The following is a 27,202-nucleotide window of genomic DNA, read 5'->3' as shown; positions in this document are numbered from 1 at the left end:
GATGCAGTGGGGTGCACACAGGCTCTCAAATAAGCTTATGTAAAGAGTGGCTCAACTGATGCCTGGCTTCTGCCAACAAACTAATTGCTTTTGCTGGGGCAGCATCTATGCTGGAAGAGGAGCTAGAAATCAGTTTCTGGCTTCCATCAAAGATCACATGTTCCTGATAAGCAGCTCAACATAGCACAAATTTCATCCCAGTATGATTCAAAATAGTTTTCTGGTTCTGTTAATGGAGTTTCATCTGTGTTTCAAACGAGTTACTGGGGTGAATAATTCCCTGTCCCCCTGGGCCAACAGCAGGGGGGCCGGTCCTACGAGGCAGGATGGTTTCCTTTTCAGTTTAGGTACCTGTCAGGGAAGAAAGTGTGGTTAGTGTCAATATTTGCTCTGATGACGATGAGAAACAGGTTTCTTTTAACATAGAAAGTGGAGGGAATTCCTGCTTAGAGACACAGGGAGGGTTTTTCTGGGGCAAAAAACAGCTTTGCCAGGTGGGTTATTGTAACATTTATTCCTTCAGGTATGTGATATATTTAGCATTTCTCTTAAAATCCTGCCAAACCATCTTTTCTTGCTCGCTGTGAACAAGGGGAGCCCCATGTCCTAATGAAGTTGTTTGCTACAAGCAAAGCTCACCCTGATGGCGGTGAGAGCAGGGAGCAAACACGGGACGCCGGTCCCTGGTGCTGCCACACCACTGGGGGCAAGCCCGGTGCTGCTTTTTCTTTCTTCCAAAACTATTGACAGGGAGGGGGAAATTGTTTTAACGAGCTCGGATGCAGAAGAGCGAGCCCTGGAGTGAGCAGCAGAGCAGCAAAGGGTTTCGTTTGATTTCGAGCACGCTGCCTAAAGCAGGCGGCTGAGCTGAAAGCAAACACCTCCTCCAGCCCCAGCCAGGCAGAGGAGGTCAGGAGCTGCTGGTAGCCCGGGGCAGATCCCGGGGGAAAGGCAGAGCTGCCGCCCGGCTCTCAGCTCTCCCCGCAGCATCCAGGCGCCGGGGCAGATCCCGGGGGAAAGGCAGAGCTGCCGCCCGGCTCTCGGCTCTCCCCGCAGCATCCAGGCGCCGCGCCAGCCCTGCTCGACGCCGTCTCCAGGGACAGGCTGGCCCGTCAGAACCGCTGCCAAGAGCCGGCGTGCCTGCCCCCAGCCCTGCCTCTGCCCCGGTATATGGGCAGGCGCAGAGGTGGGGCTGAGATTTTCTCCCCCCACTATTCCGCCCCCACTTCCCATCCTGTGAGCATCCCAGGGCACGGGAGAGGCAGTGTCCCGAGTAACAGACCAGGGTTCCTTCATCTGGAGATGGGGAGGAAGCTGGACCTCTCCAAGCTGACCGATGAAGAGGCCAAGCACGTTTGGGAAGTTGTGCAACGGGATTTTGACCTGCGGAAGAAAGAGGAGGAACGGCTGGAGTGAGTATCTGCTCTCTGCTCTGTGGAATGGGAGGCGAGCAAAGCGTGGGCCGTGGATCCCCGAGTCTCCCCTTGCATATAGGGGTTGTAGGAAACAAAAAGCAACGCATCGAGGAGGAACAGCCAGGATCTGGTTGTTAAGATCAAACCTGGTGGTTAATAGCTGAAGTTATCAGTGGCAAGGTGACACGTTTGTGCTGCAAAGGTGCAGATTGGCACCAGGACTTTAGCAGCAATGCAAATCAGTGTCAGGATGGCACTTTATGGGGACAAATATGCAGCCCCTGCTCACAAAATGCCTTTGTGGGGCTTGATGATGACACTGCTCTTCCAGGGAGACCTTTTCTCAGAGCAAAGAAGGGAATTTGGCTCCCTGGCTTTTGTGTCATGTGATGGTTCTCATGTGTTTATGAGATGAGGGGTATTCAGTGAGTCATGGGAGTCCATAGACTTCTCCAAGATCCTGGAGGAATAGCTGGGAGCTGTACTAAACCAAGTGTAGTAGCCTTAAAGATGCTATACAGGCATTGTGGTGTTCTGGAAAAGTTTTAAGGGGCCGCAGATTGGGAAAAGATTAAAAATCACTGAAGCAGTAAATGGATGTATCTTTGAATTTCTTATAAAGAGGGCATTTGACAAAAGTGCTGTTTTAAAAATGCTTAGTCAGATTAGATCAAATTTTGAACACAAGAAATTGTGGCCCCCTTAGTTCATGAACTATGTCAGGCATTGAACTCAATAATTTATTAACTTTATTTTGAAAAGCTCCAGTGTCCCTGTTCAGGGACAGGCCATGTTCTCATTAGTATCCTGACAGGCTGGCCCCATGTTCCTGGATTTGGTCAGTGCTGTGCTCCAGAAGAGCCCTCATACCCTCCTAACTCTGAACATTGTGAGCCTGGGCTGATGCCAATGAAACAACAATGCTCTAGGGACCTCTTACAAGATCCAAAGGGAAAATTTAGGGGTGGGAGTCATCCTGTTTCATTCTTCTTTTGGGGTATGTGCATCTGAACTGTGGAGACATCCCCTCAAAGTCTGCCATCAGGGGTTTCCACCCAAGGCTGCATGGGAGCTTCTCCATTTACACCACTGAGTAACCTCAGGAAGCTCTCAGTCACATATTTCTGAACCTCCTGATTATTTTTTTGGCTAAGAATACCCAGCCTGTGTGGGAGGCAGAGATAATTCTATATCATATTCAACTGCCTTCCTCTGCTGGCATCTCTGAAATGTAGGACAAGGGATCAGACAAGATTGTTTAAAAATATTATCACCCTGGAAAGGGTAGATTTCTCCCTTGTGCTGCATTTTAGCTCTGCCTGGAGGAAGGAGGTGGAGACCTATGTTGCTGTGCCCTTCAGCAAAGAAGTGGGTGAGGTGAATTACTTCCCTGCATGCCACTGGTGCCAGACCAGCTTATCTGGGTCTGCTCTGATGCCTAGGAGGCTCCCAAACTTAGTGCCCTTGTATGGAAGGTACAAGATAGAAGGAAGATCTTAGGATGCTTCTACTTGGCTGTTGTCTCCCTTAAGCAGTGTTCCCTCTGTCCCTGCTGCCACAGCTTTTTTAATTTTTTTTTTTTTTAATTTTTTTAAGTAGTCCTGCCTGTTGGAGGGCTGGCATTAACCCAGTAGTGTCTGGGAATGCTCAGGTCCCTAGGGCAGAGCATGTTACCTGCTATGAGGCTTGGCTGCCTCTCCACAGGCTCAGCCACTTCCAAGTCTGTCCATCAGAAGTTTCTGTAATACCTGGCATAGACCAGACCACCAGTCTGGGGGAGTCTGTCATGTTCCTGCACGCCTGAATTTTCTGCCTGTAACAATCTAGGAGATGAGGTGAGGTTGTGGGAGACTCTGCAGCCATTCACCCTGCTGTGTTCTGACCATCCTCACTTGCTTCTTATTCAGTTGCTTTTCTATTCAATGGGCTTGTCTCAACCTGCAAACCTTGAAGAAATATTCCCCCCCCCTCCCCAAGCTTGGTCATTTTCTTCCTTTTCTGCTACTTCTCTGCATTTTCTTTTTGGCAGAAGCTGCTCACCCACAACAGACAAAGGCTTCAGCTGGCCAGAAACTGCACAGCCATGCGAGGGTAATGCTTTGCCTGAGAGATTAAATAATGGCTACTTTGTGAGGGCTTTCCTTGCTTCTTTCTATAAACCTCCCTGACAGCAATACCCTCTTTTTGAGACAGCTCTCCTGGAGCTCAACTGGACCAACCCCACCATAGTCTGGCATCCCAACAGCACTGATTTATTCTGCTGTGAGCAGAGCAGGGAAGGGGCTGACTTTGTCCCTGTCAGCAAGAGGAGACAAGAGGCCTGCAGTTCCTGCAGGATTTTAAACTGGTTTGGCTGAAACCTGTCCTTCCTTTGGCAGAGAGGGGAAGTGAAGGGATCCAACCAGTCTCTGGGAACCAGAAAAAGCAGAAAGATGGCATCCTGCTGCAAACAACCTGAAAGCTGGAAAGCACTGAGCCCAGCCCAAGGGGTTTCTGTTCGGGGGTTTGTTTTTGTAGCCACGTATAAATTTACTGCTAGACATTTGCTCTAGGTCACTGGAAACATTGCTAGGATGGTGAATAGCTGCACATGAAAACTAAGTGCCCAGTTCAGTCTCCATACTGGTTTTTACACCTCCCAGATCCTCAGTTAATGCAGGTTGGTATTGCTCCAGTGTGACAGTGAACACACTATGGCATGCCAGCAATGACCTGGCAGGAAGTGTCCCCCAGAAAAAAAAGAGAGCTGATCCCCAGTGTGCAAACTGGTTTGGTTCAACAGAGATCAGCTCCATCCACATTCCTGTCCTTCCCACCAGCAGCCACATCCCTGCTCCCATGGACTTGACAGCGCTGCGGCTCCATGCCAGCAAGGCTCCCACTCAGCATCGGGCCACCTTCCTGGGGGCTGGGGGGCACTGGGACCATCACCAGCAGCCTTGTGGTCTACATGGTCCTTCTGAACCTGCTTTCAGACCTGATTACTTGAATTTTTTTGGTCCAGGCTGACTTTTTCTCTGGAAAACGCAGTTTCCTCACCCAGCCTAGACAGAAAACAACCTTCTAGGACCCTCCCTGCAAGTCAAACATTGCCTCTCAGCCATAGCCCCAAAGGCAAACATCTGAGGTAGTGTGTGGCCTGGGTAACAAACAGAAAGCCTTTGGGTAGTGCAGCAGGACTCCCTTTTTGGCAGGCTTCTAGTTGGCCCTGCCTGCCACTGAATGTGCAGCCCTGTGCAGGTACCTCCTTGCACAGGGAACTGCTCTAACAGCTGTGTCATGATGAAGTGCCAGGAGAAGGTGCTTTGAGAAAGCACTTGTGTTATCTGGGCTTTCACAGGACCATCATGAGCATCTCCTCCATCTGCTGAACAGCCAGGACATTGTTGCACATCACTTCTGCTCTCAGGAAAAGTCTCTGCTGAATTTAGCAGTGAAGGACCAGATCAAATCCCCTTCTGATCCTTTTTAATCTCATATTGTTTAGGTTTTTAAAACTCAGAATCCCAGAAGGCCTTTAATTCACAGCTGGACTTCAGGCTCAAAGATTGTTGGGACGCAGCCAGAGCCTTTGAGAAGAGTATTCTCCTGAGGTTGCTAGGATTTATGATCAATAGCAAGTGGGATAGATTTTGACACAACCAAATGTAATCTTAAATTTAACAGCAGCAGACCCTAACGTATAACAAACTGCCATGAATCTGAAGCGTATTTCTTTGTTTATCTTGTTTAACTCCTGATATGTTATTTATTAGATTTGCCCTACAGCTGTTTCCACAAGCTGTGAGACTCAGGACGTTCCCTGAAAAAATCATTCCTGAAATGATTGAAGCGTGGCAGGGTTTTTCCATGTGAGAATTCACAGCAAAATGCTAACAAAACCAAATTCCTGTGTTTTGGAATGTTTTCTGCAGGGAGCTGAAATGCAAGATCAACCAGGAAAGCAGCAAGAGAGAGTTCCTGACAAATCAATCCCACCTCAACGAAACCCACTGTGTCCACTGCCTCCAGCCCTTCAAGTTCCTGCTGAACAGCAAGAGGCAGTGCCTGGACTGCAGCTTCTACACCTGCAAGAACTGCAGTCGCTACAACAAGAAGGAACAGGGCTGGGTCTGCGATCCCTGCCGCCTCTCCAGGTACCACTCCTGTGATGGAGGGAGAGGGGTCAGGCTCAAGAAGAGTCACCCAAACTGAGCATCACTTCATGCTGGTTAGAAAGCAATTAGGGTGGTCAGAAAACAGGCTGTGTTTCTGTGGCAAGGTGGTTTCTAGGTGAAGGTCTGGTCCATGAGTGCAGCTGGGCTGGCTCACCTGTGTGTGCATTCTCTCTTTGGGCAGGATCATGAAGATTGGTTCCCTGGAGTGGTATTATGAACACGTGCGATCCCGTTTCAAGAGGTTTGGAAGTGCCAAAGTGCTGCAGTCCCTCTGTGGCAGGCTGCAGCCAGGGCAGGGCCTGAACTCGACGTTTCTAGGTGAGGAGGAGCACCAGGGTTTCTCCTGTTCTGCTGCATCAGGGGCTGAGCAGGTGTTGGGATGCACCAAGTGAGGAACATGAGCTGCTCTGAGTGCCATGTGATTTCAAGACTGTGTGAAACATTTTGGGGAGGAAGCAGAGGTTCAGGGTGATGCATTCATACTGGGAGCAGCAGAGCAGATGGTCTCGGTCAATTTATTTTTTTCCTCTGTTACAGTTTAAGGTTTTACCATAGGCTCAAGAATCATAGAATCATAGAATCGGATGGGTTGGAGGGGACCTCTGAGATCATCAAGTCAAACCCTTGATCCACTGCCACTGTGGTTACCAGACCATGGCACTAAGTGCCACATCCAGTCCCTTTTTAAATATTTCCAGGGACAGAGAATCCACCACTTCCCGGGGCAGCCCATTCCAATGTCTGATCACCCTCTCCATAAAGAAAATATTTCTAATATCCAACCTAAACGTCCCCTGGCACAACTTGAGACCATGCCCTCTTGTCTTGAAGAACACCTTGTGTTTTGGAATTCTCCTGTCCAGCAGTGTATAAGTATGTAAGAGTTGCATCTCTTGGTTTTCTTTCTTTGGACTCTTTCTTTCTGTCATGGGAGAGGGCTTGTGAGATGAGCCCAAGTTTAATCTGCAGGTCCAAAACATGTGGCTGACTGGATGAAGCCAGGACTTGTTTTTTCCCAGGATGTAATGATTTTTATTGCCAATCAGATGATATTCAGGCACTGACAATGCTGTCTCAAAATTAATGAGTTACCTGTTACCATAGCTATGTTCTTCAGAGTTTTATAGATCTTCCTTATTTCTGAGATTGTCTGATACTGCATAAACAGACATTAAAATTTGTGGTTAATGCAGTATTGTTTACTGGGTAGCACACAACTGCTGCACTGCTTTGTCTGTTGTCTCAGAAAACCAATGTGTATTTAATTCTCATGTGGACAAGCCACAGAAAAGTTTGCACAAATACCACAGCTGTGAGCTGATTCAACTGGTCCAATAGTTCTTTTTTCCAGACCAGTCATGGCAGACATATCAGAGAAAGCATGGAGATCAGTGGCATTTGTGCAGCACTCAGTCTGAAAATGTGTCAGACTACACAGAAAGAACAAACCAAGGATGAGGCTAACAGTGCTTTAGGCTTCTTTAAACTGGGATTCTGATGTCATTTTCAAAAGGAGATGATTTTGTTATTACTTCATTAACAGCAGTGAATTGGCTTGACCCTTGAATGAGCAAGAATCTCCTTGTGGGAGGATGTATCTCTAGTTGCAGGAGGTACAGCAGAATGATGTGAGACCATTGCATTTTGCATGGCCATCTACTATTGACTGTGCCTTCCCCCCTGCTGCACTCCCTGGGACATTGCATTAGGACTGTGGAAGTGGGGGTGTCAAACTCTTGGACTTTTAAAAGTCAAGTCCTGTGTCCAAGGGCTTGTTTTGTTCTGTCTAAAGTGATTGTGTTTAGTGATGTCGAGAAAACAAGAACTCCAGTTAAGAAGCTCTCAGGCTTATTCTCTGTGAGGTACGCAGAGGAAAAAATGTGTTTATTTTTTTCCACTGTTTTTCTTTTCTTTTAGGTCTTCATGACAGAGTTTACAGCCTGCCAGACATTAACAGTAAGTAAATAAAGAGAATTGCAGCATGTGATTTGCAGTTCAAGAGACGTTTCCAATGTTTTTTCCTCTTCAAACCCTCTGGCCATGGACACTCAAGTGTAGTTTGGTGTAGTGGACCAGGGAGAAAATCTGCACTAGAGGTGGGGCTGTCATGCCCATCTCTTGCACTGCAGTAGACCTGAGGTCTCCAAGGATAGACTGAGATACAACAGTTACATGCCAGACTTGAAGCTTGAAAGTACTTGGCATCTCAGTGCACCTACATCATACGCTTAAAGCTGGTCATATTCTCAAGGAACCCACAGAATTTGGGATTACATGTTGCATTCCCTAGGAGCCTTTGCAGGAAAGATCCACTGTCCCTTGCCACTTGATACAGGGAAGATCATTCTGCCTACCTTGACTTGGTGTGGCTTTGTGCTGTTCCCAAAGTACTGCTGGGCTTGGCAGAGGTCTGGGTACAGAGATGTGGAGCCAGAAAGGAACGGGTCAGTGAGAGGTGCTGAAAACTGGTGGAGGTGGAAACCAGGAAGAGCAGAAGCAGAACCATGATGGGTCCAGCTGAAGTGCTTTCAAGCACTTGGAGGTCACCCTGAGGGTGGGCCTCAGGGTGCAGTATGTGGTGTGTAGATGCCCTTCATCCTCCTGCAATGGTCACTTCCGTATCTCTGATGGAGTGCAGCTGGAAGTGGAAGCAAGGAGCAAAACTGAGCTTTTGCAAGCTCAAGTGCTTAGAGTGAGTACCTCTCTCATCCCAAAGAGCTTCTGTATCCTACAGATCTTAGCCCATGGTCACTGCATGCCAGCTGCACCACTGGGGCTAACTTGATGTGTTTCTTTCTGACCCTTTTCTGGCCTTTCTCCCTTCACTTGACTTGTGTAACCTAGTGGCCATGGCAGAGCATTGCTGTGGTTTAGGCCCAGATGGTAACAAAGAACCATGCAGCTGCTCACTCCCCCTCCTCCCACTTTGGGATGTCAAGAAGGAAATTCACTTAAAACCTTGTGGGTCAAGATAAGGACTAGGAAGGTTTCACTCACTAGTTACGGTCATGGGCAAAACAGGCTCAACTTGGGAAAAAATCAGTGTAATTTATCATTAATCAAATCAAAACAGGGCAAAGAGAAAATAAACCCCAGAGCTTAAATACCTTACCCCATCCCTCCCTTCTTCCCAAGACCAAATTACTTCATTCCCCATATCTAAACCTGCCCCCATCCAGTGGCACAGGGGAGCAGGGAGTGGGGTTTGTCACATGTTTCTGCTGCTCCTTCGTCCTCAGGGGGAAGAATTCCTGACAGTCTTCCCCATCTCCAACGTATGGTCCCTCCTGCAGGAGAGAGTCCTTCACAAACCCCTCCAGTATGAGTCCCTCCCATGAGGTACAGCCCCTTGACAGCAAACTCCCACAGAGTCACAGCATAGTCACCTGCCTTGCTCCAGGCTCCTCCACTCCTGCAGGTCCAATTCTTCTCCACCATGCTCCTTCACAGGATGCTCCATCTCCATGGTCTGCAGGGGGGCAGCTGCCACCCCAGCACAGCCTGCAAGGGAACCTCTGCTTGGGCACCCTCTTCCCTTCAGTCCTCACCAACCATGGTATCTGCTCTCACCTCTGGTATTGCCCTCTCCTCTGCCCAGAGATCTTAATAGCAACTCATTTCTTGAGAGATGTTAATTCATTTCCTGAATATGTTAATCTCAGAGGCACATACATTGTCCCTGATGGACTCAACATTAGCCAGAGGTGGGGCTGGATTTTTGGAGCTTTCAGCAGCTTCTCACAGGACCCAGCCTGGGGGCCCCTCCACCACAATAAAACCAGCACCACATCAACCCAGGACAAGTATGCAAAAAATTAAAAGAGGGAAAAAAAAAAACTGTGGAGGGCTATCTAATCTAGATCGTTTCAGCCCACCAATGAAGCACGGCCTCACCTACAGCTGCACCGGTGTGACCACCACACTTGGGGACTGATTTCCCGCAGGGTGCAGGAGCTTCCCATACACAGTGTGCCCTTATCTTCTCTCCAGGTGAATACCACCCCACCAGCGGTGGCACTGGGGATGACAGTGATGATGAAGACAGTGTTCTTTGTGGAGCTGAAGCAGAGTGCTACAGCAGAGTAAGTGTTTTTGTCTGGGGCCCTTTCTGCCTCACTCTGTGCTGTCAGCTGCTGCTGGTCTGCTTTGGGTGGTGGTGGTGGTGGTGGTGGTAGTGATGGTGATGGGGGCTTTCTGTGCCACTTAAAACCAGGGTGTTGCTCTCTGTTTTTCTCTTCTGAGATGAGCCCCTCTCCCAGTTTGCAGAGAAACAACCAAGCCAGTAAATCACAAGTACTTGTGACACTTGGGAAGTCCCTGATTAATACAGAAGTCCCAGCTCCTACCTATGTAAGGAGAACTCACCTGTTTTTTTTTCACTAGAAGAAGAGATACCTGGTAGAGTAGCAAAACACATCATGATCAAGATGATTCCTGGGATTTTCTGGGACTATGTGTATCAATTGAAATGCAGATTCAGAAGGCTGAGGGGAAGTGTACTTATCCCTGCAGCATGTGTGGAATCTGCTAGTGTGTTTGAAATGCTTGAACAGTTACATACCCACTGTTACATAAACACCTGGCTACAGGTATGAGCTACATTTCACACACTTGGTACTTCATTTTTATCTGCCTCTGAGTTCTAAGAGGCTTGTCTAAGATGCTCCTGTCCCAAGGCAGATGATGACCTCCCAAATATCTGGGGAGATTTGCCCATAGCATCCTTCCTCTGAAGACCTGGATCTGTCTCAGAGCTGTAACCTGGCTTTCCATAGTCCCTTTACAAACCAGGACACAGCATCTGCTTGTGGCCACAGTCCCAATCCAGAGATGGAGGAAATCAGGAACCCACTTTGTGTTTCCAGCATAAGCACTCACTCCTCTATATTCCCCAATTTGGGCTGTGCAGACACAGGCAAACAAAGGAGACAGGGCCCTTCCTCCCCCTTTCTTCAAGGTCAACTGTGGCTCATGGTGAATTTTCCTTTCTTGCTCTCCCTATGCTGACTGAGATGCGCAAGACAAAGCGCCTGCTGTCTGTCCATCCCTTTGATTTTGAACTGGACTCAGAGTACTCTGCACAGTCTCGCCGCCAGTCTGTGCAGCTCTCTCCAGCAGCCAGCAGCCCGGATGTTTTCCAGGTATTGGGAGAGTGCTGGGGTGTTGTTTTCCTCTCTTAATCCTCCTTCCTACCTCTGCTGCCTCCTCCTTCAGCTGGTTTCGAGAGGGGACAGTGCAAATCCTCGCTTCTCATGGCCCTGCTTGTTGTCTTTTCTCCCATTTTAAGTCCTTTGCCTCAGGCTGAGTCAGGAGCAGGACATCTGACTGGAGGGAGGATGAGTGATGAGACAGCAAGAGGCTTTCTGCAGACTACAGTTTTCTTGTGTTGTTCCAAGGCTATGGGAAACCCTCATTTCCATCAAGTATTTGTAGGTTCAGTACTCAAGGGATTAAATTAATCCAGACTTCTCTCCCATCATCCTGTCTGGTCTGAGGCTAGTTTTGCTGCGTGGTGGCACTGGGGATGTTGCTGGCTGATAGCTTCATGGAACACATTACTCTTCTAAGACTGAGAAGATGAATCCTGCAGAGCCAGCATGACTACAGGAATGGTACCTGCAGGGTGGGGGTCCCACTCAGTCAGAGGAAGACACGGGGAGAACAAAAACTCCATGATCACCAGCTATTTCTATATAGGAAATAGGTCCTTAGTGTCAGGAGCTCCTTACCAGGAGCAGGACCCAGCAACCCTGTAGCAGCAGCAACTGCAGTGAGCTGCCCTCCATTTGTCCCAGCAAAGGGACATCCCCAAGACTGATACCAAGGGGCTGCCCTTCGTATGTCAGAAGATCTTCCAGCCTGAGATGCTTCAGATCAGATCAGATCAGATGCTTTTTAGGATGCTCCAGTTTGCCTTTCCTGTTGACATTTCACTTTGAAAACATTAAACACCTCCTTCCTTCTAATGATACTGTGATACCTTAAGCTATATTCCTGGGTATAAGTGGGATGTTCTGAGATGTGTGACAAAGATTTTAAAAAGAATTGCCACTGTTCCATATAAAAGTATTTGGAGCATTTAAAGAAATTCATTCTTTATTTAAGCCCATCCTTATGAAGCAGAATATAAATTGAGTCTCGGGAGGGCTGGCCTCTGTCTAGATCATCCGAACTGGGTTTATCTCTTGGAGGTTATCTGAGGAGCAGAAGGTGGCTTTTGTTTGAGTAAGTGAAAGGGTATGGGCTTTTAAAAGACTTCAGCCTTTTTGCAGCCTGGCTGAAGGGATGCTCTCTGGTATAAATCACCAGTGCCACCTGGCAGTGAGGAACAGTATTGCACAGATCTCATCATCAAGATAAAGAAGGCTTTAAAATGGATTATTAGGAACCACCATTTATAAAAGAACTGTGTTTATGTATTGGGGGATAAAACCAGGAGCTGTGAGGGAAGGTTGGGAGAGGCAGGGAGTCTTCACGGGCAGCTGCTCAGCAGCAATCCTCATCTTTCAGTCCTTCTCAGATTTCCCCAACTCAGTGGAAGATGCTTCCCAGGAGTCCAGGATCACAGAAGCAGGTCTGGTCTTCCACCACTTCTTGCAGGAACAGGGAGCAGGAGTGAGCCCTCCGGAGCAGCATTTCAGCACAGAGGTCCGGCTGACTGTCAATGCACGAAGAAGGAGCCTGGAAAGAAATGCAAAACCTGGTAAGTGTCTTTATCCAGGAAGACTCACACTTGGGGAAAAGTGGCTGCATGAGCTGGACCAAAATTAAAACGTCTTGAATTTTTTTAGTAGCTTCAAAACCACTAAAAGGCTTGAAGGGTCAAGACAAAATATTCACCTGCACAAGTGATTTTATTTTTTTCACAAGAGAATCATCTGAAGCTGTTTGGTAATAATGGACTAATTTTGTCCCAAATTAATGCATTTCTAAAAGCCAAAGAGTTGTTCTTAATCTACCCAGTCCTTTCATATCTGGAGGTCTTGTCTAGAATACAAACTGGGTACCATGAAATGACACGGCTAGAAGCCAGACTAGAAACAACAGAATGTGTTTCCTCCTCAGGCAGCAACAGGAATTGAACTCCTTGCCAAAGAATGTGCAGAAATTTTAGAGTTTTAAGGGCATTTCAAGTCTGAACAAGAACTGGAGGCAAGCTAAGTAACATTTTTATAGCTGGGCAGGGTGCCCTGACAGGCTGCAGGATCTGTGGTTTCATGGGGCTGTAAATATGCCAGAAATGATGGTACAGAACTTCCCTTTTTACTACTGTTTTTCCTGATGTTCTAGCAGAGCCAGGAGGGTTAGGCACTGCCTTGTGCACATGCACAAGGCTGTAGAATATATATATAATCTTCTGTGTCTCCAACTGCTTGGTGTTACTTTAATGTGCTTGATTTTCAGGGCCCTAGGAAACCCTGGATAAGCCTTACAGTGCACTGTTTAAATCCTACACTGAGCCCCGTTGGAGAGGCACAGCAGCAGGAAGACCCCTGGCTTGTTAATTCCATTTTCTCCTGTTGTTTTTGCCTCATTTGAAATTCTCATTTAAAAAGGAGAAATTCCACTCTTTTGAATGCTCTGTCCTAGGCTAGCATCTCTCTGGCCTGAGAGAAAAATCTGTTAGAACCTGAACAATGCACGAAGGGCAGTGTCGAAACCTGTGCCTTACCAAATGGGACAAACTAGTAGTTTTTTATGAGGAACCTGGCTGTCTGGGGCAAGAGAGAGCAAGGATGATACTCCTTGTGCCCACCCCTATCTCATCAGTGCTGTGTGGGACCCTGCTAAGCCAGGTGCTGTGCAGCCCCAGTGGGTGGAGCTGGCAGCCTTAACCTCAGTCTCTTAAAGAGACATCTTTGTCAGAGGACAAAAAGTGTGACTTGGACATGAAGAACCAAGGTTTATTATTTGTTTGTCTTAAGGATGGGTCTGATGTCCAGGAAATAACTCAGGGATATGCATCTCTTGCACCTTTGTGCTGAAGCCTTCTCTCTCCAAAGGCAGCCCCTGGAATGAGCAGCCCTGTGCCCGGTACTCTGCAGATATGGACACCTCTGATGAGGACGTGAAGGGAGCCCAGTTCCATGCCTACCCACCCCATCACATGAAACACCAGAACAGAGCCTCTTCCCAGGAGAACGTCAGCTCCACTGGGAATCAGGTACCAAACAGCTGATGAACCTGTTTGGAGACCAACTCTGCGGTCAAGCCTCTTGTGCCATAAATGGCCCATGTTATCTGCAAGATGCAGGATGATGCAGGGGAGTTCAAAGGAGAAGGGAAGCAATGGTGGTAAACAAAGGGAGTCTCCCAGCCAGGATGCACAGGGGCAGCTTGGTGGCCACATGTCCCATATGTGGATCTAAGATGAGGCAGAGTGTATCTCAGTGGATACACACATCTCTGTAGACTTAAGAACCCTCTCTCCTCTTCAGCTCAGGAACTGAAGAAGCTGGAGGTGTAGCCAGTTTACATTACCAGTGCAATACAACAAGCCTGTGGGATGACCTTGGAGCTGGCTCATCCAGGTATCCTGTCAGGGTTGTGTGGCACCAGCAAGGTGAATACCCAGGCCATGTTCTGCCCTCCAGGTTGTGAGGAGCCTGCCAAGGTGGCCATGAAGTAAGAGCAGGGCCAAGATCTGAGAAGGTGTGTTTAAGGATCCTTCTTTCATTAATGTCAGGGAAAACACACTTTTCTCTGCACCTTTAGGGTGATGCAGAGGTGCTCTGGAGCTCTGTGCTTCCTCTCCCAGGCTCTCCTTCCAGCCCTTCCACTTTTACACCCATGGCAAGGAGAAAATCTGGCACTGTGCTTTACTCTGCCCATGCTGCTGTCACAGTAACAAGGCTGCCTTCGTTGCTGTTAATTTTCCAACCTGTCCCTTACTTACCTGCAAATTGCCTGTTTTTATGTGTTCCCAAAGCAGCTTTCATCAATTGAATATGCCAGTACTTTATGATCAGATTGAGGTCTGGAGGAGGATGTTTAATAAGTATCAAGATCTCTTTCTTCCTTTGCAGCATGTAGTGTTCCTGCCCCAGAAGGCCTGGGTCGGGACAACCTGTCACATATCTGTCCCAAATGATGGTAACACAGGAACAGTTTAGAAAATGGTGTCGCAAAAGGGCTGTGAGCTTGTGTTATAATTGTGAAGTAAGGACTTGCAGTTCCTGATGCCACCATTGTGAATGGTAGGTGGTAAAAATGGTATAGCATCCCTCAGACCTCTTGAGCAGAAAAATGCAAGGTTGTTTTTGGCTACAGATCCATGGGGAGAGACAGCTGCCAGTCTCTGTTGGCAATGTTGCATGTCCTGGACCCCCTTTGGGTAGTGAGTGGGGGGATCTGTAATCACATCTGACACTCAGCACCATTCTTCATGTGCCTGCATAGGGACACCTCTCCTTCACCTTTTACATGTTTTAATTAGTAAATGCCATCCCTTTTTTCAGTCGGCAGTAAATGAAAAAATCCTGGCCTGGGTGTCCTTAATGAGACCATGGCACATTAGGCATGAAATGTGCCCCATGCTTTGCAGTGAGGAAATGGGGTCAGGTTCAGATTACTTCCTTCATCAGCCAGGCAAGCTCTCTCTTCAGGGCAGTTCAGCATGCTTTGCAGTTTGCTCTGTTTGTCTGTTTGCTACACAGACTGCTGGGCTCATTCTAATGGTTATGAGGCATCTTCTCACTCCTCATTTAAAACCATTTGCCCTTATGCCAACATCGTTCATCAGTTTAAACAGCTTCTCATCCTTCCTGACCTTTGTGCAGCTGATGTGTTTAGGGTTAGCAACCATCCTCCCACAGAGCCTTCTCCTTTCCCAGCAGGGAGAGACCTAGCTGTGTGCTGGACCATTAACTTCAGGATGATGCCCACATGCATTGCTGTCACTGTTGGCCAGGGAGAGGCCAGGTCTAAGCCCAAAGAAGAAAGAAGGCAAGAGCATCCAGATTGCAGTCCTAGCCAGCTCTGCTGTACTGGCAGAGCTGGAAGAGGTTCAAAAGAGGCTGGTGTCCATCCTCTGGTCCTAACACTGGAGGAGATGGAGGAGCTGAGGGCCAGCAGCAGGGCAGAAGCAGGCCAGCAAAGATTTCAAACAGCAAGCAGCAGATGGCATTCTGCTGAGTTGCAAGTGGAGAGCCATGGAATGGCTCTTGAACTTCTTCTAGGCACTCCCAGGGTATGTCACACAGCCTTGCCAGGGCTCCTGGGGTATCCCAGCCCCTGATGAGACATCTCAAGGGACACCAAGATGGCTGAGTAGGACAGGTCACCTTGGTGCTCCTCTTCTCAGGAGCTGCACCCTTTGGCAATTCAAGATGTTGACTTGCAGGGTGTCAGGCCCAGAAGCATGTTTGTTAAACCCTGTGCTAAATCCTGTAGCCTGGCCTCAAAAGAACTGTAGACACCCAGTAGACACCTTGTTGGCACCTGAAAGTTTCAAGAGGTACAGAGCTCAGTTCTTTGCCCTGTGTCACTTCGACCCCACAGATGAAAACTTTCTTTCCTAAAACTTCCTTAGTTGGGTCAAAATGTGTCTGATCTGAAAATTGCTTTTGCTTTAATTCCAGTCCCAACACAAGGAACTTTTCCAGTAGCAAAAGCAGGGGCTGTTCCTAGCCCTCTGACTCCAGGAGCTCAGGGTGCTAGAACAGAATTGAAGAAAAAACCTCAGTATTAAAAAAACTCTTAAAGCCAAGGAGGCCTGAAAAGAAGCCCTGAATTGGTAACCATGCCTTTAGTTCTTTAGAAGCCAGGTAGGGAGAGGACCAAGCCATAAGGAATAGCATCAGTTCACCAAGTTTCTGCACAAAACCCATTCTGCTCTACCTCAAGGGAGCTCAGTGGTTCTGGATTCCTGAAGCTTTGATGCCATGTGGCTCCTCTTCTCTACATAAAGCTCCTGTTAGAGGTCTTGGCTATTTGAGAGACTGCAGGCAGCACCTCTGCTAGAGTAACCAGTCTGTCCTCCCCAGCAGAAAGCAATAGTTTGCCCTAACTGATGTTCTCCTTAAGGGCTGTGTTTTAAGTCTCTTCACTTTAAATGTTGGAATACAGAGACGAATTTTCCAGCTTCTGTCACGCAGAGAGCAGTGCAGGGTGTCCCAGCCCCATATGGGGATGCACATTAAAACCAGCCTGAGTTGGAAAGGAGAATGAAAGCTCTTCAGGTCCTCTCTTGCAGCCCATCAACACTAAGCCCTGCATTATCCTCTGACCTCTCACAACCTCTGCACCATGGAAACAGAGTAGTATTGGCAGTGCTCACTTTGTCACCATCTTGTCCTCTGAAGCTGGTGGCCAGTCACAGGCTTCTCATTGTCACCAGGAGTGATGCAAGGGGCAGACCTTAAACAGTGCTGAGAAACCACTTAGAGATGGATGGGATTGCTTCCTGCCTGTGGGTTCAAAGCTGCTTAAAGCAGCATTCAGTTTGGGATAGTAATTACAGCATTCTGCTCTCCAGAGTGTTAGGTTTTTATATTCATCTTCCCTTAAGCAGATGCAATCTCTCCAAGCTGTTGTGAAGACCAGCAAGCACAAAAACTAAGTGAGAGGAGGGAGATGTTCTAAAGACAAAGCCAAGCCCTCGCATCTCTTTGTTGATGCATTTACTTACTGGTTTGCTGCTGGCTCCCCTTTGAATGGGAGGCAGCCACTCAGAGCAGAAGTGAGGCAGGTCATGTTTTATCTGTGTGGGCAATATTTCCCATCATTTGCATTTTATTTATTTGGATCAAAGGAGAAATCCTTTTTTGAAAAAAAAAATAGGAAAAAAAACCCAAAACCAGTTTCTAACAACTAACATAGAGTGTTCTTTTATATTTTCAGTGATTTAACCACAAAAATTTGTCTTGTCTCTTGAGCATACAAAGCAACTTCTCTGATTTTCAGAATCTTCTTTGCTCTGTACTTCTTGCCCTCTTTTCAGTTGTAAGTCAGAGTGAAAGGAAGGACAAGTGTCTTGGCAAATTAGAGAATGAAGAAGTCAGAAAATTTCAAAACACATTGGGACAAACTTTGAGTTTTAGTTTTTCTATCTGGAATTTTTCATGGAAAATTCTTATCTCCTTCCTCCATCCTTTTCAGCACTGTCTTGGCAGGGTGATGATGGGGTAGTAACTGCTCAAAACACATGTTAGTAGGAAGTAAAAACTGGTGTTGCCTTGAGTTTGGGGCAGCATGCAAATGATGGCAAGATAGATGTTCCAGCCTGGTGCTTTTTTCTGGACAAAGGACACACTGGCAGCCAGCGATGTGGTTTTATATTCACTGCATCAAAGCTGCTGGTGATTTGGTGGGAATTGCCACATGCTGTGTACTCAGCGTGGATTTGAGTTTTCCAGGTTCAAGGAGAGGCTGTGCACCTCCTGGAGCTCGTTGAGGTATCCAGGGCCATATTTTAAAGACATTCTTTTTCTTTTAACTCAGCCCGCAGAGGTGCTGTCGTGTCTTTCTGCTTGCTTCCTTCTGCTGGTTGCACTGTTTTCTCACTGTTCTGTCAGTGGTGGCTGGTCTGTTCTCTACCTCTTTTTTCTCTCTCTCTCCTTTCCTCCAGATTCATGAGCTCCACAAACGCATGTCCAAAATTGAACGCATGCTGAACCGCTTGGAGGAAAAAATCCTGGTGCGCTCTGACGAGGTAACCAGGCAGAGCTGGGGCACTCTCTCTGCAGCACTCCCTCTGTGCTGATCCTTCCCCTTGTTAGCAGGGGGGTGCTCTGAAACAGCTGCCCTGCAGGGAGAAAGACATAGCAAAAGACTCAGACTTCTAGGTTTTAATCCTCTGTCTTGCCCTTGGAGGCTCTTTGCTAGCTTCAGGGGATGCAGTGCCTTAGGAAACTCTGCATGGCAGGGCAGGAACAGAAGCAAATTTAAAATGTGTACACGTGCCTCAAAAAAATGTAGTGTCTTCCTTGCCCCTCCTGCAGAAAGAAAATTTGGTATCAGTTTAATACTCTATAAAAGGCTAATTTCAGTAATATTGTTAAATGGGTGTTGGTACACCCTCTGAGTGGTGACAGCTCTCTTGGCATCTTGAGAGAATGAATTGGTATATGTGGGGAAGTGACCTCCTGATTGTGAATGTGAGAACTGAGTCAAGAAGGACCTCTGTGGCTCTTCTGGGCTGCCCTTGTCTTACCATGCCATCAAGCTTGGAAGAAAAGAACTAAATTAAGTCAAAGCTGGACAGTGGTGTAGAACCTGTAAACCTGTTGCTTAACATTGATTTGGGCTTTATAATTTTAGGCTATACATTCTCCTTTTCTTTTGTGTGACTCCATCACCAGGACCTGCTCTGGTGGCTGATGGCTCAGTAGAACAGCCAGTGAAAATGACAGAGAAATCCCTTAGGCATAGGTGAAACAGTGTAATTTCTTATTTTTTTCTAAATTTTATAAGGGGGCTGGCTCTGTCTGTAACCATTCAGTGTTTCTGTCAGTAAATCTGATCAAGAGAGCAGGAGATGTGTGAGTTTGCAGGTTCCCATGCTTTGTTCCTGGGGCAACAGGTCAGAACTGCTGTGGGACAGGTTGAGGTTAACTAGAAAGAAAAGCTTCCTAGCAGAAGGGAGAGCTGAGCCTGAGAAGAGGTTTCCTGGGAGAAAGATTGCCTGCTGCAGATGCCATTATTCAAGGTCATTAAGAACAATTAAAAAAAAACCCAACAGGTAAGACACAGATAATTTTATTTCTCTCTTAACAGAAGAGGTAGAGAGTTCAGTAGCTTCTGGAGATTCCTTCCTGTGCCTGGGAGTTTACAGAATTCTTCTTCTATTAGGATTGCACCTAATAACAGGGATGGATGGAAATATGCCATCTGTATTACAAGAAAATTTGCTGCATGTTTTGTCACTGCAAACAGAGCCTAGAGGCTCTGCAAGCTACCTCAAGGAGTGACAGTGAATGTGGCTGCTTCCCTTGGCCTGGTGGACTTTGGGTAACTTCTCTGGGTAACTTCTTTGGGTAACTGCAGTCTCTTGGTCTCAGAGCCACTATGGGTCCTAATGAAAATACAGTGATTTTTGTCCCCAGTTTCCCCATGCACACCTTTATAAGGATGGGGAAAAGACAGTTTCCCATGGGATAAAACAAGCAAGTTGAGGGGGTGGGAGGGGAATGGATAGGAGGTTCTTTGGATCAAGAGTTTTTGTTGCTTCGTGTAGAACTGGAGCACAACTCACTGAGCTCTGCTGCTCACCTGGGTGGTCTGGCCACTCCTTGTGAAAGTGGGTGTAGAGAAGGTGTACAAAGTCCCTTTGACAAGGCCCATCATTCCTCAAGCTTTTTGGTCTTGGTGAGTGTGTCTGGAGCCAGGCATATCCCGTTGTCCACTGCAGGAGATTCTCACACAACTCTCTTGTTCTCCTTCAGTCTCCAGCCCCAGGGTCTCCACTTGATCTTGATGCTGAGGAGGAGGAGTTGAAGAGAAAGATGGAGGAGTTAGCCAGAAACATCAGTGACAAAGAACTATCTTCTGAAGAAGAAGACCATGAAGAAAAGAGAGCAAGGAATCCAGAGGTTAGTTCATACAGGGATAACATGGCCAGAGATTTCCCAAAGGTAATCTGTGTCCTCCCACCCATACTGTTCTGGGCTCCATCTGCCTTTCCTTCTACTCTTATGATAATGTGTCCTTTGTTCTGTTCCACACCTCCACCCTGATACTTCCCAGCACTTTCTGGCTCGGCTGCCTGCTTAACCAGGATGTTGAGGGACAGGGAATTTCCAGGGTGTTGGATCTTTTAGGATCTCCCAGTAGGCTCTTACAGTATCATCTAAGAGTCAAAAGCAAAGTCTCTCAGAGGTCTTGAAGGCTATTGCCTGTCATGAAAAAGTATACAACCTCCACATCTATTTAGAAGGGCACTGGGAGAAGAGCTTGGTGATGACTTCAGTCTTGGCAGCATTTGTCAGGTACCTGCTACAGCTTGAAACATCTCTTCCAGACCTGTCAGTGCTCCTGAGTGAGTTGCAAAAGCCCTGGTCTAATCCACTCTGTTAGGTGAGCATCTCCTGTACTGACAGCACTGTGATGGCTCCTGTCCCCTACTCAGTGGTGAGTGATCCATGGGGACATGGCTCAGGGAGAGGAGGAAGGAGGACAGCAGCTATGCAGCCTCTTTCCCATCACCCCAGTGCAAGTCTGATTTATTCCCCTGTCCACTGGGTGTGTTTCAGAATCCTGCATTTAACACGGGTGCTATATGACAGCTCCTGAGCAAACAGAGACAAAGCTGGGTTGCTACAGCTCAATCAGAATGAAATCTGAGAAGTGAAGCACCATTCATCTTTTTGCATTGAGACAATACTCAGAGTTAAATATCTTCATGCAGAATTGAGTTAGAAATGCCTCTGGTGATACAGGACCACCCTTGCTCAAGGGCTAAGGTAGTGTGGAATTTTTTAACAGCAACTTCCCTTATACCAGATCCAGCCTTGGGTTCTGAGTTTATTCTCATTCTAGTCTCCTCTCCAGTCAGGAGGAAGTCTTCTAACTGGGGAACACTGTGATGAAAACAGATGTTTCTAATGGAAAATGGGAAAACACTGCTCTGCCGTGAAGGCACTATAAAATGATAAATACATCAGCTGAACTGTTAGCTGGTTCTCTGTAAGTTATCTTGCCTAGAAATACATGCAGTTGTAAACACAACTGTCTGTTGCAAGTGCATATATCACCCTCATCTCCTTGGTTTCTGAGCAATTACCTGTTGAGAGAGGGAGGGATTATGAGTTTCTTCAGTTTATTTTCATATGTGCTTAGTGCCTCATCAAGCTAAAACCAGCAGCATTTACAAGCATTATTGCCATCAGTGCTCCTTCAGGTAGGAAAAGCACTGGCAGTGTGGCAATATAATAATTTCATTGGTTCTGCATTTTTTTTTTCCCCACAAAATTAAGGAGCTACTTGCATCCATGTTCGGGCCTGCTGAAGTGTAAAGCAATATGACGCAATTAGGCCTTAACTGCTGAGTAACTGAATGGCCTTCAGGTGGCCAGGTGCTGCTGCTGCTGTCACACAGCTCCAGTGGCACAGCTTCCAGTGAGAAACACATCCCTTGGTAACCTCTTTTATGAGCCTTTTAAATGGCTTCTTTTGTGGCGGCCATCCTCTAGAAAGCATGGACTGAGATCAAAGCTCTCAGCCACACATTAGTCTCCACTGGAGAGCCCTTCAAGGACAGCACAAGCCCTTTAATTATCACATCTTCATCTTTCTTCCAGTCCTCAAGATCTGGTGCCCCTTTCACCTCACTCGCCCTGTTTTGCACACCATGTTACAATAATGTCCTTATTTTTTCCTCCTTTCCACCCTCTGCTTTGGCTGTGCTTGGTGTTTGCAGAGGTAATAGACTCGGGCTTTGAGCAAAATCATGGCCAAAGTGCTGAAAGCCATAAAGACCACAGAGAAAGCAGTGTGTAAATCATTGCACAGGGAGAGCCAGTGGGATGGTGGCTGGGTCATCCCTGCAGCCAATCTTCCCAACACAGGAGATGGCAAGGAGGTGCCTGAAGCATACCACGAGCTTGAAGAAAACCTAAGGTTCATGAGAGTTTTCTGTAAGCAGGGAGAGTAGGAATGAGAATATAGAGGATCACTCCCCAGTTTCTTGTTTGTGGGCAGGTCAGCAGTCCAAGGATGGACACCACAGAGGAATTAGAGTCCAGTCTTGTCTGATGGTGGCCAGGGCTGTCTTAAAAGGGAGATGGAGCAGCAGCAAGTGTAGGTGCTCTGCCTTGTGTCAGTCCCCAGTTTCCCCTGGCTGAGTGCCAAGGATAGAGCACAAGCACAGCCCCCAGCTTGCTGGACTTTGACACTACTGTGCTCCAGCTGCAGCTAAACCTTTTTTCCCCTTTGTCTGTGGTTCCTCCCAAGCACTGCATTTCATCAAGGCTTTTAGGAACAAGGATAGAGTGACCTGTCTGTTCACTGGAGCTGACGGGCTTGTGTAGGTGGTCAGTTTACACCTAGAGCATAATCCTCTGCTAGGTTAGTGTGACACTGTGAAGCACTGAAAATTTCTTGATCTGCTGTAAACCCCCATGAATCTATTCCCTGCGGGAAATAGATTGCATCTGCAGTGCCATCTACCAAGCTGCAAAGGAACAGTTCAAAGATGGGGAGAAGAGCTGCATCTCCATCCGGGTGGGTAGGTTTCACTGGCAGAAACATCCTGCAAGGTTCTTACCACGTGCTCTGCAGTTCATCTCTCATCACGGAAATCTTATGTATAAAGCAGGGTGATGGTGGGAGCAGAGTGCACTCAGGAACTGCACCTCCCAGCTGTTTTCTGGCTAAATGTATTCCAAGAGGGATGATGGCGTGAAGGTTTTGAGGTTCCCCCTCTCCTGGTAGATGAGGCTGGGAAGTATGTGAACTTCAGGTTTAGTGCTGCTGCCTTGAGCAGTGGGGCAGGGGGGTGGATAGACAATGGCCTCAGGAGCTGTGTGCTCAACCTTCTGGTCCCTTGGGGTCCCTGGCTGACTCAAGGATAACTTTCTTCTCTCTGGGTGCCACACACCTTGGAGGGCACCAGCAGAGTTTGATGGCCCAAGAAAAATCATGTCCCTGTGACTTGTGGGTTGAGTGGCTTCACAGATAGAACCTAAAAATGTTTGCAGCTGGTTACAGCCTCAGGGTTTGCACTGGGATTGGTGGGACCTATGAGACCTGGGGCCTGATGTGGTGGGTGGGTGGGTGGTGCTTCAGCACATGCAAGGGGCTTGTGCTAGACAGTTTTCCATAGTACCCAGCACAGGAGAAGAGAGGGCTGGAGGAACTGGAGTTGCACTAGCAGTACCAAGATTTGGGGATCAGAGAGCAGAACAGTGGTCTCAGTACATCTAATCATCTTCTGTGAGTGTATATAGACAGATTAATGTCTCCTTAATGGCTTTGCTTGGCCATTGTAGTAGCCCAGGAGGTGGCAAGTGATAGCAAAATCAGTGGTTTTATCCCCCACCAGGGCACATGGCAGCCTGCACTTGTTTGCAAGCATCTGCCTCCAGTCTGAGCACACAGCATGAGGATGCTGATGCTACTCAAGGAGGTCACCCAGTTTTGATCCTTCCTGTGTTCCTGTTTTGCCTTTTAACATTTCACACCCTTGGTAATTGCTCTCAGAAAGTCAGGAGAAGGGAGGAAATAAGATTAAAAGCCCTGCCAGAGCTGACTGGTGCAAAGCAGAAAGGTAGTCCTGAAATAGCAGCAGGACATATTGCATCTGGGGCCAGAGTCCCAGCAGGAGAGGAGTACTCCAGGAAGGTTAATTCCACAATGTGTTGGTTTGTTTTTTTTCTTGTATTTCAGGTGTACCTGACCGATGGGAAGACCTACCAGCTTGAGGAGACCCTGAAGGAGCTTGAGGAAGGCACTCGGCACAGTGTCACTACTGACTCGGAGCTGTCAGAGCTGGAGGACAAAGTGGCCTCAGCAGCTTCACAGGTGCAGCAGGCAGAGAGAGAGGTGAGGCCTTGGCTCTGAGAGCTGTTTAGTCCATACTGCCATCCAGTGATGGCAGACAAAGCTGGTGATGGATCCTCCAGCCACCAGCTCTCTGTGTTTTTTCCTCCTAAAGGTATCGGACATTGAATCTCGAATTGCAGCTCTGTCTGCTGCAGGGCTGACAGTGAAGTCGATGGAAAAGGTGAAGAAGAAGTCGAGTGGGCAGGTGAGCAAGGAGGAGAGTGTGTATGAGATGTGCCAGCCCTGAGTGATACATACTGCCTGGGTTGCTGAGCTGTGCCCAGCTCCCTCCCTGTTGCCTGCTACTCTGCCCTATGGCTCCCAGAGCGGGTGTCTCACTGAGCAGTGCTGATTCCATCCATGTATCAGGGGAGAATTTTGTATTTGGGGTGCTCTTCCTGGGGCTGCATGGAGGACACATAGGTCTGATGCATGCATCACAGCCTGGACTCAACTGCTGCATTCTCACACTGATTTTTATAATTGGAGTCCATCAGGCAGAGGTGCTGCCATGGCAGTGCACTGCCTCTTCTGCCCACCCTAGGATCAGACCAGGCTAAATAAACAGGTGAAAATGCAAAGAAAGGCAGACCAAGTCATCTGCCTTCTCTGAAACCCCAGATAAACCTCTGGGTTTTTTTCTCCCCACAGGCTGCCTGTCTCCCCTCTCCCAGTCCCACCAGCAGCAGTCTGGGAGAGTCTTTGGATGACATTAAGGTGAGTACATGTGTGACCAGTGCCAGCCAGTGCACCTTGCTGGTGTGAATGTGGCACAACATTTAACCTGGAGACAACCAGGGTCTCCCAGGAGCTGCTTTTGAAGTGGTGGCCTCAAGGGGGAACTTAGTCCTGCCATCCCCTTCCCCCCAGCAGTCTGCTTCCCTGCTTCCCTTCTCTTACAGGCAATGCCTGGCCTGCAGGGGCTCAGGAGGAAGTTCCATGGTCCCCTCGAAATCCCTGGTAAGCACCACTTCTCTGCCCAAAGGAGGTGGGGACCTGTAGGTGGATGGGCTGGGCTTTTGGGGACACTCAGTTCTCTCTTTCCATCCCCAGCTGTGTGTCTGCCTTGGAGTTACCTTCCCTGTGCTTGTGGCCCTCTGTTAGGACAGCTTCAGGGGAACCCTCTTCTTTGGTGGATATCTTAGAAAGGAAAAGGCAGGTGGTAGGAAGAGGGACAAGGATGGGAGAGCAGAAGTCAAAATGTGGTGACCAGGTGACCAGGACTTTCTCTGCAGCCTGGGCTCCTGACACCCCGGTGTCCAGGGAATTATCTACAATGCTTCATTTATGGCATGCCATTAAGTATTAGATCTAAAAGCCTCACCTAAGCCCATCATCTCCTCTGATAGCTATTTCTGCCTCATTTGGCCATCTTGAGGAAGGTATCCTTGAGCTTGTTGCCCACCTGCCTTGGCCACTGTTTTTTTATGGGGTTCAAGAGGCCCTCCACAGCCAATCTATGATAACCAACAGCTTGGGAGTGCTTTGAAGTAGACTGTGATCTAAAACTTGACAGAGCAGCTTGTGTAGCAGGGGGCAATCTGTATCTGTGAGGCCCATTAGGAAATTACTTTCTTATTTGTTATCTCACCTTGTAAGCTTAAAGGCAGAAGGAATGACTCTCCTATCAGATAAAAGAAGATGAAGAGAGATAAGGGGGCAAAATCATTTAGTGCAGAGAAGGAATTGCATTTCCCCTGTGAAAGCAGATGATTAATGGTCACATTTACCCAGGATAAGGCTGGTAGGTTGAGAGGTCCCCTGTCATGCTGAAGAAGACTCATCTGCTGTCCTCCCTGCAAAGGACATACAGATAAAGGCAGCCCAATGGACACAGCCCTGTGAGGAGATAGAGGGACATGCAATCAGCACAGACATCACCAGGCAGGTCTAACCCCCTCTTCCTGGGCTGGGGTGACTCAGTCTCCCAACCCCCTTCCCTGCAAGTCAGTGACTATTGTCAAAGGGGTTCCCACCGCCCACCTCGAGAGAGAGGAGGAATGATGCATTCAGAAGCACAGTAAGAGGAGGACAATAAAACCTAAGTGGCTTGGTGGGTCACTGAAACCTCTAATGAGGTGGATAGGGACCTGCTTTCCATCTCTCATCTCTGACTCCAGGTCTCGATGACTCCTTTGACCGCAACTCGGTTTACCGGGGCTCCCTGACACAGAGAAACCCCAACGGGAAGAACAGAAGGGTGGAGAGGCTCTTTGCGGTATGAACCCAGTGCCCAGGAGGGTTGCTGGCCAGGATTCTGCATGGACCTGCCTCCCTGGGCTTCTGCAGTGGGACCTCTACCTCCCCGTGCCCTCCTTGAGCTGGCAGAGCCCCAGGCTCTCAGCGATGGTCTCACTGTGCTGAGAGCAGGCACTCCTGGGCATGGCTTCCAGAGGTTTGGGATGCCATAAGCCCCAGGGCAGGGAAACCACACAAGATGCACATCTTTGCATTCCCATATGTGTGCTCCATAGGATGGGGTGGGTCCTCCACCCCGTGGGATGGGGTAAGTCCTCAACCCGTGCAGTGGCAGCTGGAGGGGAGAGGACTGTGCCGGCCTCATTGCCTGGGCTGAATCAGGGTGGCATGGGCACAGCAGTGAACTGAGGTTTCTCCCTCTGTGCCTTGCAGAAGCCTGTGATGACCCACCTGTCCTGAGGAGAAGGGGACCCTCCTGCCACCGCATTTCATTGATGATACAAGACCTCAGCACAAACCCTCACCGCCTTCCCCCCAGTGCTTACTTTTCCTTCTTTCATGCTCATCACCCCCTGAAACCCCAGACAGGAGGGAAGTTGAAGGACACGGGCAGGGGGTCCTCCCTGGAGCTTCCAGGGAGAGGACTGGGGTGTGGACACGTGGCCAGGGGCTCTCATGGGAGGATGCAGGATGAGACCCCAGCTTTGGGCAGCCAAGGGGACCACAGGGATGCAGAGCAGGAGCCACGTCCTCAGGGGATGCTGGACATCAGCATAGCTTTCCAGTGTGGGGACTTGGGAGCAGGGACATGGCCTTCACCTGGCAAAAGCTGTTGCAGCTTGTCACTGCTCTCTCCCAGACTGGTTCCAAGTGGGACAGGAGCTGACAGCAGGCACGGGATGCCCTTGAGGTACCCCTGGTAGAGCAGGGGCCCGGGCACCTCAGGATGGG

The 27,202-nt window shown here is 48.3% G+C and overlaps 1 protein-coding gene across 4 annotated transcripts; it reads left to right on the top strand.

Annotated features, from left to right (window-relative positions):
- Nucleotides 1–1,079: 1,079 nt before the first annotated feature.
- On the top strand, nucleotides 1,080–27,202 carry MLPH (melanophilin). 4 transcript variants are annotated; one of them, XM_071747064.1, is made up of 16 exons: nucleotides 1,080–1,412; nucleotides 5,330–5,551; nucleotides 5,754–5,890; nucleotides 7,490–7,528; nucleotides 9,563–9,654; nucleotides 10,585–10,713; nucleotides 12,083–12,275; nucleotides 13,576–13,736; nucleotides 18,141–18,224; nucleotides 19,957–20,103; nucleotides 23,897–24,052; nucleotides 24,165–24,257; nucleotides 24,704–24,769; nucleotides 24,955–25,012; nucleotides 26,173–26,270; nucleotides 26,684–27,202. In XM_071747064.1, the coding sequence occupies exons 1-16, from the start codon at nucleotides 1,171–1,173 to the stop codon at nucleotides 26,708–26,710; spliced, it is 1,944 nt and encodes a 647-aa protein (XP_071603165.1). In that variant the 5' UTR covers nucleotides 1,080–1,170; the 3' UTR covers nucleotides 26,711–27,202. The 4 variants fall into 4 exon arrangements, with proteins under 4 accessions (XP_071603165.1, XP_071603168.1, XP_071603166.1 ...); XM_071747067.1 differs by lacking the exon at nucleotides 10,585–10,713 and having other exon boundaries at nucleotides 1,081–1,412; XM_071747065.1 differs by lacking the exon at nucleotides 18,141–18,224 and having other exon boundaries at nucleotides 1,085–1,412.

The sequence above is a fragment of the Heliangelus exortis genome, chromosome 6, assembly GCF_036169615.1.
Source record: "Heliangelus exortis chromosome 6, bHelExo1.hap1, whole genome shotgun sequence".
Taxonomy (NCBI): domain Eukaryota; kingdom Metazoa; phylum Chordata; class Aves; order Apodiformes; family Trochilidae; genus Heliangelus; species Heliangelus exortis.
Note: the sequence above shows the minus strand (reverse complement) of the source record. Positions and strands in the feature narration are given on the sequence as shown.

What these genes read in the sequence shown, in the direction of transcription:
- MLPH (XM_071747064.1), top strand. Translation starts at nt 1,171, where the DNA reads ATGGGCAGGCGCAGAGGTGGGGCTGAGATTTTCTCCCCCCACTATTCC. An exon ending in AAGCAGAGTGCTACAGCAGA is followed by an intron (nt 9,655 to 10,584) that starts GTAAGTGTTTTT and finishes ATGCTGACTGAG; the next exon opens with ATGCGCAAGACAAAGCGCCT. An exon ending in GGAAAGAAATGCAAAACCTG is followed by an intron (nt 12,276 to 13,575) that starts GTAAGTGTCTTT and finishes CTCTCTCCAAAG; the next exon opens with GCAGCCCCTGGAATGAGCAG.